Genomic DNA, 16895 nt, shown 5'->3' with positions numbered 1-16895 from the left:
GATTTAATATAGTAAATGTGGCTATCTTACCAAAAGCAATCTACAGATTCAATTCAATCCCTATCAAAATTCCACCTGAATTCCTCACAGATATAGGAAGAACAATTCTCTACTTCTCCTGAAATAACAAGGAAACCTGGGATAGTGAAAACAATTCTCAAAAATAAAAATTGCTGGAGGAATCACAATCCCTGACCTCAAGCTGTACTACAGAGCAATGGTGATTAAAAAACAAAACAAACAAACAAACAAACAAACAAACAAAAAAGCTGCATGGTATTGGTACAGAGACATGCAGGTAGATAAATGTATAGAATCGAAGAACCAGGAATAAACCCACACACCCATGGACACTTGATTTCTGGCAAAGAAACAAAAGCATCCAGTGGAAAAAAGACAGTATTTTCAACAAATGGTGCTGGTTCAACTGGTGATCAGCATGTAGAAGAATATAAATCAATCCATGCTTATCTCCTTGTACAAACCTCAAGTCCAAGTGGATCAAGGACCTCCCCATAAAACCAGATACACTGAATCTAATAAAAGAGAAGGTGGGAAAGAGCCTAGAACACATTGGCACAGGGGAAAGTTTCCCGAAAAGAAAACCAAGGACTCAGGCTCTAAGATCAAAAATTGACAAATAGCTCATGAAACTGAAAGGCTTCTGTAAGGCAAAGAACACTGTTACTAAGACAAAACAGCAACCTACAGATTGGGAAAGGATCTTTACCAACCATACATCTGATATAGGGCTAATATCCAAAATATACAAAGAACTCAAGAAGATAGACTCCATAAAACCAATTTAATACTGGCTACAGAGCTAAACAACAAATTCTCAACTGAAGAATGGCCTAGAAACACCTAAAGAAATGTTCAATTTTCTTAGTAATCATTCCCTGATTTTGATTCCCCATGCAATCAAAATGATCCTAAGATTCCACCTTATACCAATCAGAATGGCTAAGATTAAAACCTCAGGTGTCAGCAGATACTGGGAAGGATGTGGAGAAAACAAAACACTCCTCCATTGCTGATAGGATTACAAGCTGGTACAACTACTTTGAAAATCAATCTGGTGATCCCTCAGAAATTTGGCAATAGCTGTACCTGAAGACCTAGCTATACAACTCCTAGACATATACCCAAAAGATGCTCCAACACATAACAAGGATACGTGATCCAATATGTTCATAGCAGCCTTATTTGTAATAACCAGACTATGGAAACAGCTTGGATGTTCCTCAGTGGAAGAACGGATACAGAAAACCTGGCACAATTACACATTGGAATACTACTCTGCTGTTAAAAATGACGACTTCACAAACTTTGAGGGAAATGGATGGACCTAGAAAATATCATCCTGAGTGAGGTAACCCACACCAAAAAGCATGTACATTGTTATGTTGTCACTCATAAGTATATATTTGCTTGACAGCTCAGAATACCCATGATTCCACTCAAAGACCATATGAAGCTTAACAATAAGGAAGGCCCAAGTATGGATGCTTCAAACCCACTTAGAAGGGGTAACAAAATAATCACGGGAGGGATCTGGGTGGTAGTGGGTACGAGGAGGGGAAAATGGGGTCAGGATCACATATGGGAAGAGACAAGAGAGAAGGCCAGAAGGCCAGAAGAACGAATAGAAATAAGTAGCATTAGGGGTGGGGAACTTGGGGAACCACTAGAAAGTCCCATACACTAGCGATTTGAGAAGCTCCTAGGACCCAACAGGGAAAACATTAGCCAAAATACCCAACAGCAGGGAGATAGAAACTAAAAAGACCACCTCTAGTAGATAGACATGGTCTCCTGTGCAGGGATGGGGCCACCCACCCATCTAAAAACCTTAACCCAGAATTGTCTCTGTCTAAAGTAAATACAGGGACAAAACTGGAGCAGAGGCTGAAGGAACAACCATCCAGAGACCATCATGCGATCAATTCCATCCTCAGACTCCAAGCCCTTATACTATTGTTGATGCCAAGATGTGCTTTCAGACAGGAACTTGGTGTGGTTGTCCTCTGAGAGGCTCTGCCAGCACCTGACTAAAACAGATGCAGATACAGTTAACCATTGAACTGAGCCTGGACCCCAATTGAAGTTGGAGGAATGGCTGAAGCAGCTAAAGTGCATTGCAACTCCATAAGAAAAACAACAGTATCAATTAAACAGACACCTCTGAGCTCTCAGGGACTAAACCACCAACCAAAGTATATACATGGGCCGGTACGTGACTCTTGCTACATATGCAACAGAGGACTATCTCCTCTGGCATCAGTGGGAGGGGAGGTGCTTGATCCTGTGGAGGCTTGTCCCAGAGAAGGGGGATGGCTCAATGGTGAGGTGTGAGTGTGTAGGTGGGTTTGCGAGCACTCTCTTAGAGCCAAAAGAGAGGGGAAATGGGGTGGGAAGTTCATGGAGGGGAGACCTGGAAAAGGAATAACATTTGAAATGTAAACCAAAAAGTCATTAAATAAAAAAAAAATAAGATAAAATAAAAGGGAGTAACTAAAATAAACATAAATGCATAAAAGTGATGTGTGTATGTGTGTGTGTGTGTGTGTGTGTCTGCGTGTGTTTGCAGGTGTGTGGATGGCATGTGCACATCGCCTATGTACACATGCCTGCACACATATATGGAGGTCAGAAGAAGAAATCAGGTGTTTCATTTTATCCACTTTTGCATTATTCCTTTTAGATGAGCCCCTCAGTAAAGTACAGCCCAGCAATCCTGTTTCTATCCCATTCCATCCATAGGGAACTACAGTTAGGGGAGAAAGCATGACTATACAGCCTTTTATGTGAGTTCTGGGATTTGACTCAAGTCCTCATGCTTTTGTAACAAACTCTCCTTTTATCCACGGAGACATTTCCCAACCCCAATTTACAGTTGCAACATGCATTCTACTGTGTTTTCCGTCCAACTGTTTTACAGTTTTGTGTGCAGAGAGTAGCCACAATGATATTAGGGGGGAACCAAGAATGCCCAGGTAAAACCCTGATCCACTCATCTTCAGGCACTGCTTCAGCACCACCAAGCCACTGTTGACTAACTTTAGAGTGTGCCTATTTGGGAAAGATTTAAAACAAAATAGGAATATTGCAACGTACTCTTTTTTTATATGGCATTTTGAAAATGTTAAAATAGCAACTCAATTGTTTTCTCCCTAATGTCCTATGCTTTTTTGTGGACTGTGTGGAGATTAATAGCAGCCCACAATAATCTGTTGTGTATTGTTGGGTGGAAAACTATGCTTCTGTTTCTGGAAAGAAATAATTGGTATGTAGCTTATAGAGTCAACGGCTGAATTTAATGGAGCATAAAGGGGTGTATCTCTTACGAAGGAGGCATATTATCCGTTTAAACAGCTTCCAGTCTTGCACATAAATTAGACCTTCGACAAGCTTTGGAAAAAGGGAAACCACACAGCAATGAATTAACATGCATACATAATCTTAACAAAGAAACTGTCTCTTTTTAAAAGAAGAGAAAGATCCAGTGTCTCTGTTACAGTTGGAAATCTTAAATTAATTATTGACTTTTCCATATTGTTTGCAGCCACTTTGTTTGCCCATTTATTGTAAAATGTATATATGGTAATTGTTTTACGGGAGCTCATAAAATTGAAACTGCAAATGAGATAGTGTATGAGCAATTTATTGCATATGCCCTTCAGACTCAAAACCTAACTTGGCATAAAAGAAAAGTGGTCAATGCATGCTTTTTCAAGGTCTTTTGTGAAGGGAGTATAGCATATTTTAGAGTATTTTCACAGTGAAATTCTCAAATAGCTGCAATTGAAAACCATTTTGTATTTTTATGTAAAGCATTCACCATTTAGAAAACTGATTTATAGTGGTTCCTAAAATTTACCTTGTTGGACATGTTTATGCTAAGAATGACAGTATAATTTGTGGACTACATTACTCACAAAATTCCTATTTACTATAGATAATATAATAGTTTTCATACTCTTGAAATTACACAGAGAGAGAAACATACAAACAAATTGTTTTAAAATCAAACTTAAACAACAGTGAATATGATGAAGACTCTTCCAAGTAACCTTTCTCTCTGAGACCCCTCTTTCAACTAAGACCAAACAATAAGTAAGACCTTTAACCTTCTGAATTTCCAAGGGTCATGGTATAATGCTTAACAATTACATCTGGTAATTCATCTCACCAATATCAATTTTCCTCTTAAGTGAAACATCGGACCCTCATCATGGCCCATTAAGATTCCTCATTTCTTTTTATTTCTTGACATTATTTTTATTTCTTAAAATTTTCACAGATTAAACAGTATATCTTAATCGTTATCTACCCCATTGTCCTCAACTTCTTCTATGATTTTTCTGCTCAGGACACACCTTCTCAACTTCATAACCCATAACCCTTTTGAAAATACACACACACACACACACACACACACACACACAATGTATTTAGGTCCTAGGTCTTATTAATAACTCTTCTCCTACAACTCTCTCCCACACCCCTAGGTCCCTCTAACAACTAAATATCTTGCTTTTTTCTTCATAAATCTGTTGAGATAATTAGAGATTTCAGTATGTATGTGAGTATAGGGGCATTATTGGAGAATGGGCAATCTACCAGAGGCCACACACATGAAGAAAATAAACTATTTCCTAATGCCTATCAATTGACCATAGCTCTCATCTAAGGCATGCGGTCATGTGGGTCCTTCCCATCCTTGCTTAACTGTAGACTGACGTGATCTTTTCAATTCTTCTCGAGGCAGCCACGGATTTCGTTAGTTCGTGACTCCTGTGGTTCTGTATCTCCAGAACACACTATTTCACAGTAGATCTCTCTAACCTCTCTACTTATGACACGCTTACTAATTCCTCTTCCTTGATGATCTGTGAAATTTGGATGTATGATATAACACCTCATTTGTGGTTGAGACACTACAATCACTTTTATTTGTACCTTGACTGGTTGTGAATCTCTGCAATAATGACAGTCAACTACATTAGATAATTTCTTTGGTAAGGGCTGTGTCCACATGAACCTATAGGAATAGAGAAAGTTATTGAAACTGAAGTTTAATTTTCAGCCCTCATAGCAAAATAGCACTAGTATGTTAGTCTCCTTAGATGGGAGTTCTTGGTCAGGTTTCACCTACAAGGTATGATATCATCTCTTTGGTGATTCCAATTACTATGCACAGGCTCATGAATATGTAGCCATATACTCAGACATGGGCAATCAATCTGTGGCCATATCTCAAAGAAAAGTGCCGCTTTCTTCTCTCAGAAGCAGTCAACCTCTTATACACCTCACCTAAAGAAGAAAGCTCCTGATATCTATGTTAGAATTTTAACTGGCTTGATCTCCTGCAAATATGTTAGAGATAACCAAAGATGCTGTATTTTGATCTGTGCAGCAGACGAGTCATATTCAGAAGAGAACATTGCACAACACTCATCCTCATGCTCCATGTCTTAGAGTCTTTCTGCTCCCATCACCTTGGACATTTCCTGGGCATTTGGATGAGGTGAGGACACAAGAAGACCATTTCTGCAAGTACTATTACATGCAATTATCAGGGAAAGTAACAACAAAATGACTTTCCTTTATCAGAAGTACCATTTGTTTGGGTCTTCATTTTTGCTGACTTGAGGCACTAATCATCTTGAAGCATCTAGCCTCCAAAATGTTCAGGAAACATTTAGGTATTTGGTGAAGAATGATCTTGAAAACAGACAAATTGCAGTTATACTCCCAAATCTTCTTTCCCCAGTATGTGATTTTTCTACTTGTCCCATAGTTTCCCTAAGTATCAAAGCTATATTTGGTAAGATGAACAAAGTAATGCCTTAAGTATAATTATCTATGTTTAATATTAGCCCATCATCTCATGCTCACACTTCCTCTCAGGTATATCTCTCTATATATGACTATCTCTAATCAATAGCTCATGTACTCTTTCACTGTTTTCTGTAGCCTTCCTAGTACATCTTCCCTTCTAGGACCCTCACTTAGAAGCTGCAACTTAAATTCTCTTTTTTCTATTATTTCCCATTATTTCTTCCCTCTATCTAAATAGCACCAACATTTCCTTTAGTCCATATTTGGTCTATGGAGCTTTATCAGAGATATTATTTCTATGACTTTCAGTCTTTAAGAACAGAATAGCAATGGGAAGGTGTGGAGACAATTAAACATTTTACCTGTGAAATATCTGGCAAAGACTAGCTATTTCAACACATCAAATATTAAAAAAAATGTTACCTAGAAAGATAGTTCATAATGTAGATAATGTAAAGTAATGATTTTACTCACATATTGTAACCAGGATGTGGTTAATGCAAAAGAGATTTGGGAGCTGGAGAGATGACTCAACAGATAAAAATGCTTACTGGTATCAGAAAATGAATTTGATTCTCAGCATCCATGTGTCAACTCATAATTGCTTGGGAGTACAGTTCCAAAGAATCTGATGGTACCTTTTGATCTTCTTCTGACCAACATGTCCTCCAGCATAAATGTAATACATATAAACACATGCTGGCAAACACACATATACATAAAAATAATTTTTAAAAATCTGAAGAAGGAATCTACAATACTTATACTTTTAAGAGTCTTGTAAATATAGGAATAGAAAATAATACAGTACTTTTGGAATACCATTGGAAATGTAAATGAAATAAATACCCCAAAAATTGTTACAAAAAGCCCCCCAAAAAATAAAAAATAAATTAAAATAAAATAAAAAAAGAAAACAATACAGTAGACTCCACTGTAAGCTCTGTGACTTACATTTATCATTAAAAGAAACTTATATAAAAAGCCATAGTTTTTTAAATAAAATCTGATCTCCAAATTTTAGAACTTCAAGGCATTAAATGATTTGTAACACCGATCAAATGCTAGAAACAATTACTATGAATGAGAAGTTCTAACCATTATCGTTATAGTACATAAACAAATATCCACCAAGATCCATGTAAAAATCACAAATTAGTGAATAAATTCTTGTTACAACATAGAAACATACATTAGTTTATATTTGGTATTATACTTTCAGCCAATACAGCATACAGCTGGTTAATCTAAAACTGTGTACAGAGGATAAACTATTGTTTCTTTCATGTCAATCAAAGCTAATATTAACATAATAAATCTAGAATTAGACTTTAAGCACTTACATTACAGTTACAAGTATTATTACTTTAATCAACTAATGTGCTCATCATGTTACTAATTTCTAAACAACTCCTTTTTCAAAATTCAAGTGTGTTTTATTATTAAACTCTAAGAACTATTCCAAGATAATAATTACTCTTTTATATACTACAGCAGGGTATTCTCATAGCTGGCTTCAAGGCCACACATATCCTTTCTTTTCCTCCATATTTATTTATTTATTTATTCATTCATTCACTTTACATCTTGATCACAGCCTCACTCCTCCCAGTCTTCCCTCATACAGCCCCTTCCGCGCCCCCCTCACCTCCTCTGAATAGGAAGGAGCAGGCCTCCCCGTGTATTCCCCACCCTGACACATCAAGTCACTGCAGAATGAAGCTTATCCTCTCACACTGAGGCCAGAGAAGGTGGCCCAGTTAGGGGATAGGGATCCAAAGGCAGGCAACAGATTCAGGGAGAATCTCTCTCACCCCACCACTGCTCCAGTTGTTGGGTATCATCATGAAGATCAAGCTGCACATTTGGTACATATGTGTAGAGGGCCTAGGTCAAACCAATGCTTGCTCTTTGTTGGTGGTTCAGTCTCAGAAAGCCCCTAAGGGTCTGAGTTTATTGACTCTGTTGGTCTTTTAAAGTGTTATTGGAAAAGCTGCATTCCTTTCCTCATGGCTAGTTGCTTTCTTTCTCCAACAGACATTTCAGTAGCTGTGTCTAAGACTATCTGGTCCACAAATCTAAAAGTGTTTCCTATATGTCCTTCTACAGAAGACCAAGTTGCACATCTGCTACATACCCCAAAATTTGTTTTCTAGATATCATTTAATCCCATTAGCTCCCTTGGCTTTAGACCTTAACATGTAACAACACTTTGTGTGATTCTTTAGAAATGAGATTGTCTAGTCAAAAAAAAAAGTAAAATCACAACAGATTTTTATTTTCAGAGAATAATAAATAATTTGAACTGGATTTTTGTCTCCTGAAATTTCAAATTCTAGCAAATTATTTTTCTTTATTCCAGAATATGGGTACTATGAGACAATGGAGTATATAGGATTTGGAGTCAAATGGACCTTAGTTTGAACTCTACCCATAATCAGTAAATTATATGGCCAGGGAAGATTTCTACACTTCTGATCCTCAGATTCTTCTCTAATAAAATGATGATGGCAGTTTCTGGAAGCAATGCTCTGTCATGAGGATGTATGATTATCTATCAGAAGGCCTAGTTTATTAATTATATACATAAGTATATAATTCATAATAGTTCTTTTAATTTCCTTCACAAAACCCACTCCTTGACTACATGATCTCATAGCTACAAATTTTATTACCAACCATTTCTGCTTTCTAGGAGGTAACAGCTATATATATAATACAGAAACAAAACACAGAACCAACCCTCTTAGGAAAAAAAACAGCCTTAATTACTATAAAGAACTAAGGATATTTTTTAATTCAAGACCTCATAAAGTGAAGGAAAAGTCGATTTGTCTGGAATCTGTGTAAGTAGTTCAAGATGACAGCCCATAACTGCATTTACACTTTTACACATGAAATATTGTAGCACCAGTATTTCAGGCTATATCTGCTCAGTTACCCTAAATATGATTAGCTTCCCAGTTATTACTGTGTACTTCACATCTCCTATATCTTGATCAAATCTCCAGGTCCACTAAAATATGATAAAATGTTTTTAAAATTTCTGAAGGAATAATTCCACAAAAACAAGTATTCTAAAATTTCTTATACACTATAGGAAATTTTGTTACAGAAATTAAATTCCAGAACATTTATCAACTATAACTGTTTATAAATGTTCATTCCTTAAATTAAAATAACATGGCTGGCAAAAAGGAAATGAGACCCAAACCATTCAAATATTCTTGGCATATCTTACCTCCTAGATGTTAAGTATGGGCTTAACTCTCAGTTCTTAGGAGATCCCTTCCATCATCCATGTCTCTTACCATGTTACAAGAGTGAACAGATTGGATGAGTCTTACAGACAGAGAGCTAAAGAAATCTTCTCTAGATATCTCCCAGAACAGAACTCTGCTTGTATGAGCTCAAGACTTTTCTCTCTGTGTTCTACACTCAGAACTCAGGTAACTGCTCCCCATCCAGCAGTTCCCTCTCTCTGGAATGAAAGATAAAAGTCAGAAAACTACTGAAGATCCTTAGGGAAATGAGATTCCCTAAAATTTGGATGGAAAAGAAGGGAAAAATGTACTCAGAATATCCAAGACAATGATCTCATTCCTGGATTTTTGAAGAAGAAGGAACTAAGTGAACCAGTTGCCAAGACAACCTGTGTTGGGGAGAAGGGTTAGGGCAAGGAAATGGGAGACCTATGGGTACTTCTGTTTTCATCTCTATCCCTAGCAGCCTTTCATGGGGTCAGAGGCTGTTTGGAGTGTGACCCCAAATTTACAGAGGATGTTAGGACCTTGTTGGGAAACCTGGTACCTCTAGAAGTTCCTGATAGAAATCAACTACTGGACAGGCAACATAAGGAGATAACCCATATAAGCTCCAAGGTCTCCCACAAGGATAAGATGCTTCGGTTGTTGGGTGAGGGAAGCTTGAGTCCTGAGAGTTTGGGAGATGAAAGGGGGAAGGGAGGTATGGTAGAAAACCAGTGGATCCAATCTATGTCCTTCAAAGATATGATTATTGCCTACCCCACACATACCTTTCTCTTTCCTATGTAGCTGTTCGAAATGTGATCAAATTGAGAGAATGGCTGAAGGATGAATTTTATAGGCTGGGCAACGAAACATGGAAAGGTAAAGTACTATGTCACTGTCAAAGCTTTTATGGTGTAAACAGGTAAAAAGGAAATTTGACCAGGGAAAAGAAAAGCAATATAACTGAACTTCAATTCTGAAATAATCACACTGATTGCTGGTATCACTTCCATTTCTCTTTAAGGAGTCTTTATCATTCAAGGCAATCTTCTGGAGATCCGCCAAAACTTGGAGAAAAAACTGACACAAATAATAAAGAACTTCTCTGAAGTTGGTAATGAGACATTTCTACCTAAACAACACTGAAATTATGTCAGAGAACAGGAACTATGGGGTGAGAAGGGGAACCAGCATCCAGGTCTAAGGGGTTTAGGAGTAGTGAGAAGTGAATAGACAGCAGGGGTCAAATGGGTATTAGTGTGACACAGTAAGGGCGAGTCTAAGCTAATCAGATCTTTCTGATTCTCTTTTAGCTTGTTCAGAAGATTGCAGTGAGTACAGTACATGGGACGCCTTGAGGTTTCAGCCCATCTCCTTTCTCTGTTTGCTCTTTTTCTTCAGATAGATACACCTTGAACCCAATTTTTAGAGCTGTGAGGAAATATCAATATCATCTGATGGCAAAACTAAACATATGCAATTTTTACATACCTCCCATATTTTGAAGAAATGCTAACCCACTACTCCAACATAAGCTATGACATCATTGCTCTGCTTCATCCAGAGCTAAATATTTATAACTTTGAACTTTTAAGAATTTCGATTACTAGAGAAAGAATTCCAAGAAATGTAACTTAAGAGTTCCGGAAATGCCCAAGATCTAATCTATATTCATGAGCCAAGGAAAACTCTTGCCATGACTTTTTCTTATTATATGTTTCTTTGCCAGTTGTAATTGAAGGTCCTGTCCTCGATTGTTGGAACTGTCTTCGGATGACCACTCGGTGTTTCAAAGGAGACTATTGTCAAGGTGACGTGGGTGGGGACAGGTCTCAAGGAACTAGATGGTCCACTACCTTTATTTTGAGTACTTTTAATAAAGCTTACAGTATTCCCACCAGCAATGGGGGGAACACCAGGGCCAAGAAGTGGGAGTGAGTAGGTAGGGAGGGAACAGGGCGGGGGGAGGGTATAGGAGACTTTAGGGATAGCATTTGAAACGTAAATGAAAAAAATATCTAATAAAAATTTAAAAAATAAGGCTTACAGTAATGCTAAAAAGAAAAAAAAAGGAAGGTGAGCTAAAACAAAATGCTGAGTAAAGGCTATATCAACATGAGTAACTTACAATAAAACCAATGGAGCAGGTAAGGATGAATCTGGCTGGATGTTCAACTCCTCTGTAGGAGTTATTAGGTTAAAGGACAGCAAGTGGAAAATTTCTGGAGGGTTTAACACAAGGAATGCAACAATAGTGATATATCCGTTTTGTAGAAAGTGTCACAGTCACAATTCTGCTCGTTGCAAACTCATTTTCTCTATTTCATTTTTCCTTCCAGATGAGGATCCAAAAACCGCTGAAAATCGAGAGATTTCCCTCTATCTGATATTTATAGCAGAAGCTGTCATTTTGGCGAGTGCTGTGCTACTGTGAGTTTCCCCCCAAACCCCCTTCAAGCATTACTTTGCAAAAGAGATTGTGATTGTCTAAATTCCCTTCTTCCTCATGGAAAGGGGGGAAAGGAAAAAGCACACAAGCTGGATGGGAAGGAGAGATGGAGTACAGAGTAATCCAGATGTACAAGAAAATAATTACATATTTTTAAAAAATATTGCATTTCAACTTGAATTATAGATTTTCCTCTCTCTCTCTAAGCCAGATTCCATGTTTGCATCTCACATCGGAGGAAAATGAAGGCAATACGAAGAACTTTGAAGACATATTTGGAGAAGAAACTAGAAGAACTAGTGGAGATGATATACAAAGATGATGGTGAAAAAAATTTGGAGTTTGGGAGATCAAATTCAAACTCTCTGACAGGAGAGCCTACATGTGCTGAGTCAGAAATGCAAACTGGGACTTGAATTCCTTATTGATCAGGAAAATCACAGCATCTCAAAAACTGGAATATAGCTTAGGGTTTCTCCAGTGAACATCCTTACTGACATCCTGAGACAATGGACAGAATGAGAGGGAAGAAGATTTACCCTGAGCTATACAGAAAGAAAACTGCTATGCTGCAATACACACAAGAAACATATGCCATGTGATAATAAACAGGTATTGTTACTCATAAATGGCAGTGATAAGGCTACCTTCCATGTTTATAAATCTGAATTTTATTTCTATTATTATTTTTCCATATGTACATTCAGGATTATTATAGATGATTTCCTAGATAACAGATATCAAATTTCTATCATAGTCTCATAAGCACATATATACGTGTAAAATAAACTCCAAAAGTAGTAGATGTGAGTAGCTGGGGTTTGTCCCTATCATTTCCTTCTGAATCTCTGTATCAAGACAAAGTTACTTATGTTTCCTTTTTCAAGTGTGTATATTATATGCATGTGTATGTTTGCTCATGTGTGTGTGCCTGTGGTGTAAGTGTGCGGGAGAGGGGGGAGTGCTATGACTCTTCCGACATTACTATCCTACATGAATCTTTGAGGTTTCTCAGTCAAGCCCATGGCTTGTCTTGCTAGGCAGCTGTCCCAAAGATCACCCTTCTCAGATTTCCAAGGCGATAATTACTGGAGACCTATCATTCCCACACTGTAGCTACTTGGGTTCTGGGGGTCAAAACTCTGGTCTTCTTGCTTTCACGGTAAACACTTTATCCATTAAGTCATATAGACAGGCCAGAAGTTTTTATTCCATCATATTTTTTATTGAATATCAACATTATCATTCTTATCATCATATGCATATTAATTATTTCATTATATATACATTATCTATACATGTACATATATGTATCAAACAAAGGTATCTTACCAAACTTATATGTAATCACTGTTGTACCAGTAGAGCTGAAGATATATATATATATATATATATATATATATATATATATATATATATATATATATATATATTCTAGAAGTATGGAAACTAAGATGAACTCCTTTGATTAGTGATTTATGCTTATTAAAATCACAAGAATAGTATTAATGAACAAAGACATAGTTATGATAGAGTAATACAAATTGTAATACTGGTTGTACCATCTTAATATACGCTTGATTATACAGCTAGTGCATAACAAACCCTGGACTAGAACACAGCCTACTTAGCTCTAACAGCCATGCACTTCCCGCTTTGCCTTGCCTCCTTTTCTTCTGTAAGCTTGTTCCAGAGGAGAAGCAAAACAGTTTACCAGTAAGAAATAAATATAAAATCTTGTAATTGAGCAGTGGGTGCAAGTGTTTCGCCCATAGATAATGGGTAGGTTTAGAGAAATAGACATGAATCTCTTCCTGTTAACAAGGCCTGAATACTAATTAGACAACTCTTGCTTACCCTGAGGGTGTAAGTGCCACTACTGAAACTTTTGACATATCTTCTGGAAATGTTTGTGGTTTGTAGCTAGTAGAGCCAGACAGGACAGTTAGTTGCTTTTGCCGTTGAATGACTGGAGGCCTCATGGTGCTAGTGTATTTCATTTATTGAAAGTGTCGGCATTGAATTCACTTCCCACTAAGTCATCACAATGCCATTTTTAATATTATTTTCATAAATTCTTTGAGATTATTTTACAAGCAGATCATGACCACTCATTTCTTAACTCCTCCAGATCCACCAATAATTCTCTTCTCCTCAGCATTTTTACCACTCCTCCCACCCCACCCCACCCGTGGCCCAACCCCTGCCTCCTTTTACAAACTCATCAAATCCAACTGACAATTCAACTTAACAGTGGCTACAGTCTTAGAGAAAGCTGTCTCCCCTTCTCCCAGTAGCTCCTAAGCATCAAACATTCCTTAACTGGGTGTGGAACTTCATGTGTCAGTCACCTTTTCAAGCTTTTCTGGCCTGGTTTCAGCTTGCACAGGTCTTCGGAATCCTTATCACACCTCCTGATAGTTAATATCTCAGCTGCACTGTTTTGCCAAAAAGATATTTTTGTCTTGTAATTATTCACTTTCTTTGGCTCTTAGACTCTCTCTGCCCATTTTTCTGAAATATTGAGCTTGGAGTGGGGTGCAACATAAATGTTCTGCTTAGGATTGAGAATTGCACATTATTTTCTCTGTACCTTCTCTAGTTATGATGCATTGTATCAAAACTAGATACTTGTATCATAACCTGCATTGATGATCACCAAATAGCAGCTTCTCTAATGAGAACTGATTATTCTAAAAGCATGACAATTAATCATTTGAAGTCAGTTTCATAGCATGTCCATTTGTCAGAATAACAATTGTAGGTTTTCTCTTTCAGCCTATTACCTGTCTTGTCATAGGTTTTGGCCCATTTAGTGCCAAATATAATTTTGGGGAAAAGGTCTTAAAACCAATCAGAAAGTGATTGCTTACTCCTGTGATGGTCTGCCACTATTATGACTGTAAGCATGTCATGTCAAGTAAATCAATATTATACCTCACTATGTTCAAGACTGAGTAATATTTAATAGTTTGAGAAAAATTGGTATCAGTTCTTCTTTGAAGGTCTGTTAGAGTTCTGCACTAAATCCATCTGGCCCTGGGCTTTTTATGTTTGGGGGGTTTTTAATTACTTCTTCTACTTCCTTGTATGATATGGGCCTGTTTAGATAGTTTACCTTCTCTTGATTTAACTTTGGTATATGACATCTGTCTAGAAAACCATGCATTTCACCTAGATTTTTCAGTTTTTTTTATTATAGGCTTTTACACTAGAATCTGATTTTTTTTATTTTCCTCTGTTTCTGTTGTTATGTCTCCCTTTTCATTTCTGGTTTTCTTAATTTGGTTACTGCCTCTCGGCCCTTTAGTTAGTTTGGCTAGGGGTTTATCTATCTTGATGATTCTTTCAAAGAAACAGCTTTTAGTTTTGCTTATTCTTTGTATTGTTTTCTTTGTTTCTGTTGGGTTAATTTCAGCCCTGAGTTTGACTATTTCCTACCTTCTACTCCTCTTGAGTGAGTTTGCTTCTTTTTGTTCTAGAGTTCTCGGGTGTGCAGTTAAGTTGTTAGTATAAGATATCTCCAGTTTCTTTATCAGGGCACTTAGTGCTATGAATTTTCCTCTTAGCACTGTTTCATCGTGTCCCATAAGTTTGGGTATGATGTGCTAAGATTTTCATTAAATTCCAGGAAGTCTTTAATCTCTTTATTTCTTCTCTGAACAAGTTATGATTGAGTAAAGAGTTGTTCTGCTTCCAAGTGTATGCGGGTTTTCTGTAGTTTTTGCTGCTATTGAAGACCAGCCTTAGGCCATGGTGAACTGATAGGATGCATGGTATTATTTCAAACAGAAGGAACACTACCTAACTTATTCTATGAAGCCACAATTACTCTGATACCTAAACCACACAAGGACCCAACCAAAAACTAGAACTTCAGACCAATCTCGCTTATGAATATCCATGCCAAAAATACTAAATAAAATTCTTGCAAACTGCATCCAAGAACACATCAAACCATCATTCACTACAATCAAGTAGGTTTCATCTTGATGAAGGGATGCAAAGTTGGTTTAATATATAAAAAACATGAACATAATCCACTATATAAAAAAACTCAAAAAAATCACATGATCATCTCCTTAGATGCGGAAAAAGCATTTGCCAAAATACAACAGCTCTTCATGTTAAAAGTATTGGAGAGATCAGGAATTCAAGGCCCATAACTAAACATAATAAAAACAATTTACTGCAAACAAACAGCTAATATCAAATTGAATGGAGACAGACTTGAAGCAATCCTTCTGAAATCGTGGACAAGACAAGGATGCCTATTCTCCCCATTTCTATTCAATATAGTATTCGAAGTGCTAGTGAGAACAATAAGAGAACAAAAAGAGATCAAGGGGATACAAATTGGTAAATAAGAAGTAAATGTATCATTTGTAGATAATATGATAGTATATATAAGTGACCCCAAAAATTCTACCAGAGAACTTCTCCAGCTGAGAAACAATTTCAGCAAAGTAGCCATATATAAAATTAACTCAAATAGATCAGTAGCCTTACTTTATACAAAGGATAAACAGGGTGAGAAAAAAATAGGGAAACAATTCCCTTCACAATAGCCTCAAATAGTATAAAATATCTTGGGATAACTCTAAACAAACAAGTGAAAGATCTGTATGACAATAACTTCAAGTCTCTCAAGAAAGAAATAGAAGATCTCAGAAAATGGAGAGATCTCCCACGCTCATGGATTGGCAAAATTAACATAGTAAAAACAGGCATCCTACCAAAGGTAATCTATAGATTCAATCCAATTCCCATCAAAATCCCAATATAATTTTTCAAAGACAAGAAAGAGCAATTCTCAAATTCATCTGCAAAGGCAAAAAACCCAGAATAGCTAAAACAATTCCTAGCAATAAAAGAACAGCTGGAGGAACCACAATCCCTGACCTCTCAAGATTTACTACAGAGCAACAGTGATAAAAACTGAATGGTGTTGGTACAGAGACAGACATGTTGATCAATGGAATAGAGTTGAAGACCCAGAAATAAAACCACATACTTATGGTCACTTGATCTTTGACAAAGACACCAAAAATATGCAATGGAAAAAAGAAAGCATCTTCAATAAATGTTGTTGGTCTAATTGGCTGCCTGTATGTGGAAGAATAAAAATAAACCCATATTTGTCACCTTGTACAAAGCTCAAGTCCAAGTGGAACAAGAGTCTCAACATAAAACCAGAAACACAGAATCTATCAGAAGAGAAAGTTGGAAAGAACCATGATCTCATTGGCACAGAGGGAAATTTCCTAAACAGAACTGCATGGCTCATGCTCTAATATCAAGAATTGGCAAATGGTACCTCATGAAACTGGAAAGCTCCTGTAATACAAAGG

General features: G+C 37.0%; 1 protein-coding gene and 1 long non-coding RNA gene across 6 annotated transcripts; one reads left to right on the top strand and one right to left on the bottom strand.

The window, feature by feature from the left end:
* Positions 1 to 5557: 5557 nt before the first annotated feature.
* Gm40203 lies at positions 5558 to 9225 on the bottom strand. The gene is made up of 3 exons (XR_867905.1): positions 9086 to 9225; positions 6319 to 6543; positions 5558 to 5727 (listed from the first exon to the last, which is right to left on the bottom strand). It is a non-coding gene; the product is annotated as a predicted gene, 40203 (long non-coding RNA).
* Positions 9226 to 9280: 55 nt separating this feature from the next.
* Izumo3 (IZUMO family member 3) lies at positions 9281 to 12188 on the top strand. 5 transcript variants are annotated; one of them, XR_003955008.1, is made up of 7 exons: positions 9281 to 9759; positions 9900 to 9974; positions 10120 to 10209; positions 10409 to 10454; positions 10825 to 10905; positions 11435 to 11525; positions 11756 to 12173. XR_003955008.1 is itself a non-coding variant. In XM_017320383.2 (7 exons), the coding sequence occupies exons 1-7, from the start codon at positions 9528 to 9530 to the stop codon at positions 11864 to 11866; spliced, it is 702 nt and encodes a 233-aa protein (XP_017175872.1). In that variant the 5' UTR covers positions 9281 to 9527; the 3' UTR covers positions 11867 to 12173. The 5 variants fall into 5 exon arrangements, 2 of the variants coding, with proteins under 2 accessions (XP_017175872.1, NP_081310.1); XR_003955009.1 differs by having other exon boundaries at positions 11752 to 12173; XR_003955010.1 differs by having other exon boundaries at positions 10120 to 10269.
* The last annotated feature ends 4707 nt before the right edge of the window (positions 12189 to 16895 follow it).

This window comes from Mus musculus, chromosome 4 (genome assembly GCF_000001635.26).
Source record: "Mus musculus strain C57BL/6J chromosome 4, GRCm38.p6 C57BL/6J".
NCBI classification, from domain to species: Eukaryota; Metazoa; Chordata; class Mammalia; order Rodentia; family Muridae; genus Mus; species Mus musculus.
The sequence above is the reverse complement of the archived record's forward strand: the minus strand, read 5'-3'. Positions and strand labels throughout refer to the sequence as shown.

Excerpts from the sequence above, each read along its gene's own strand:
- Izumo3 (NM_027034.1), top strand. The coding sequence starts at position 9,528 with ATGGGAGACCTATGGGTACTTCTGTTTTCATCTCTATCCCTAGCAGCC. Across the intron at positions 9,975-10,119 it reads GGGCAACGAAACATGGAAAG|GAGTCTTTATCATTCAAGGC; the intron begins GTAAAGTACTAT and ends TTTCTCTTTAAG. Across the intron at positions 11,526-11,755 it reads TTGGCGAGTGCTGTGCTACT|ATTCCATGTTTGCATCTCAC; the intron begins GTGAGTTTCCCC and ends TCTCTAAGCCAG.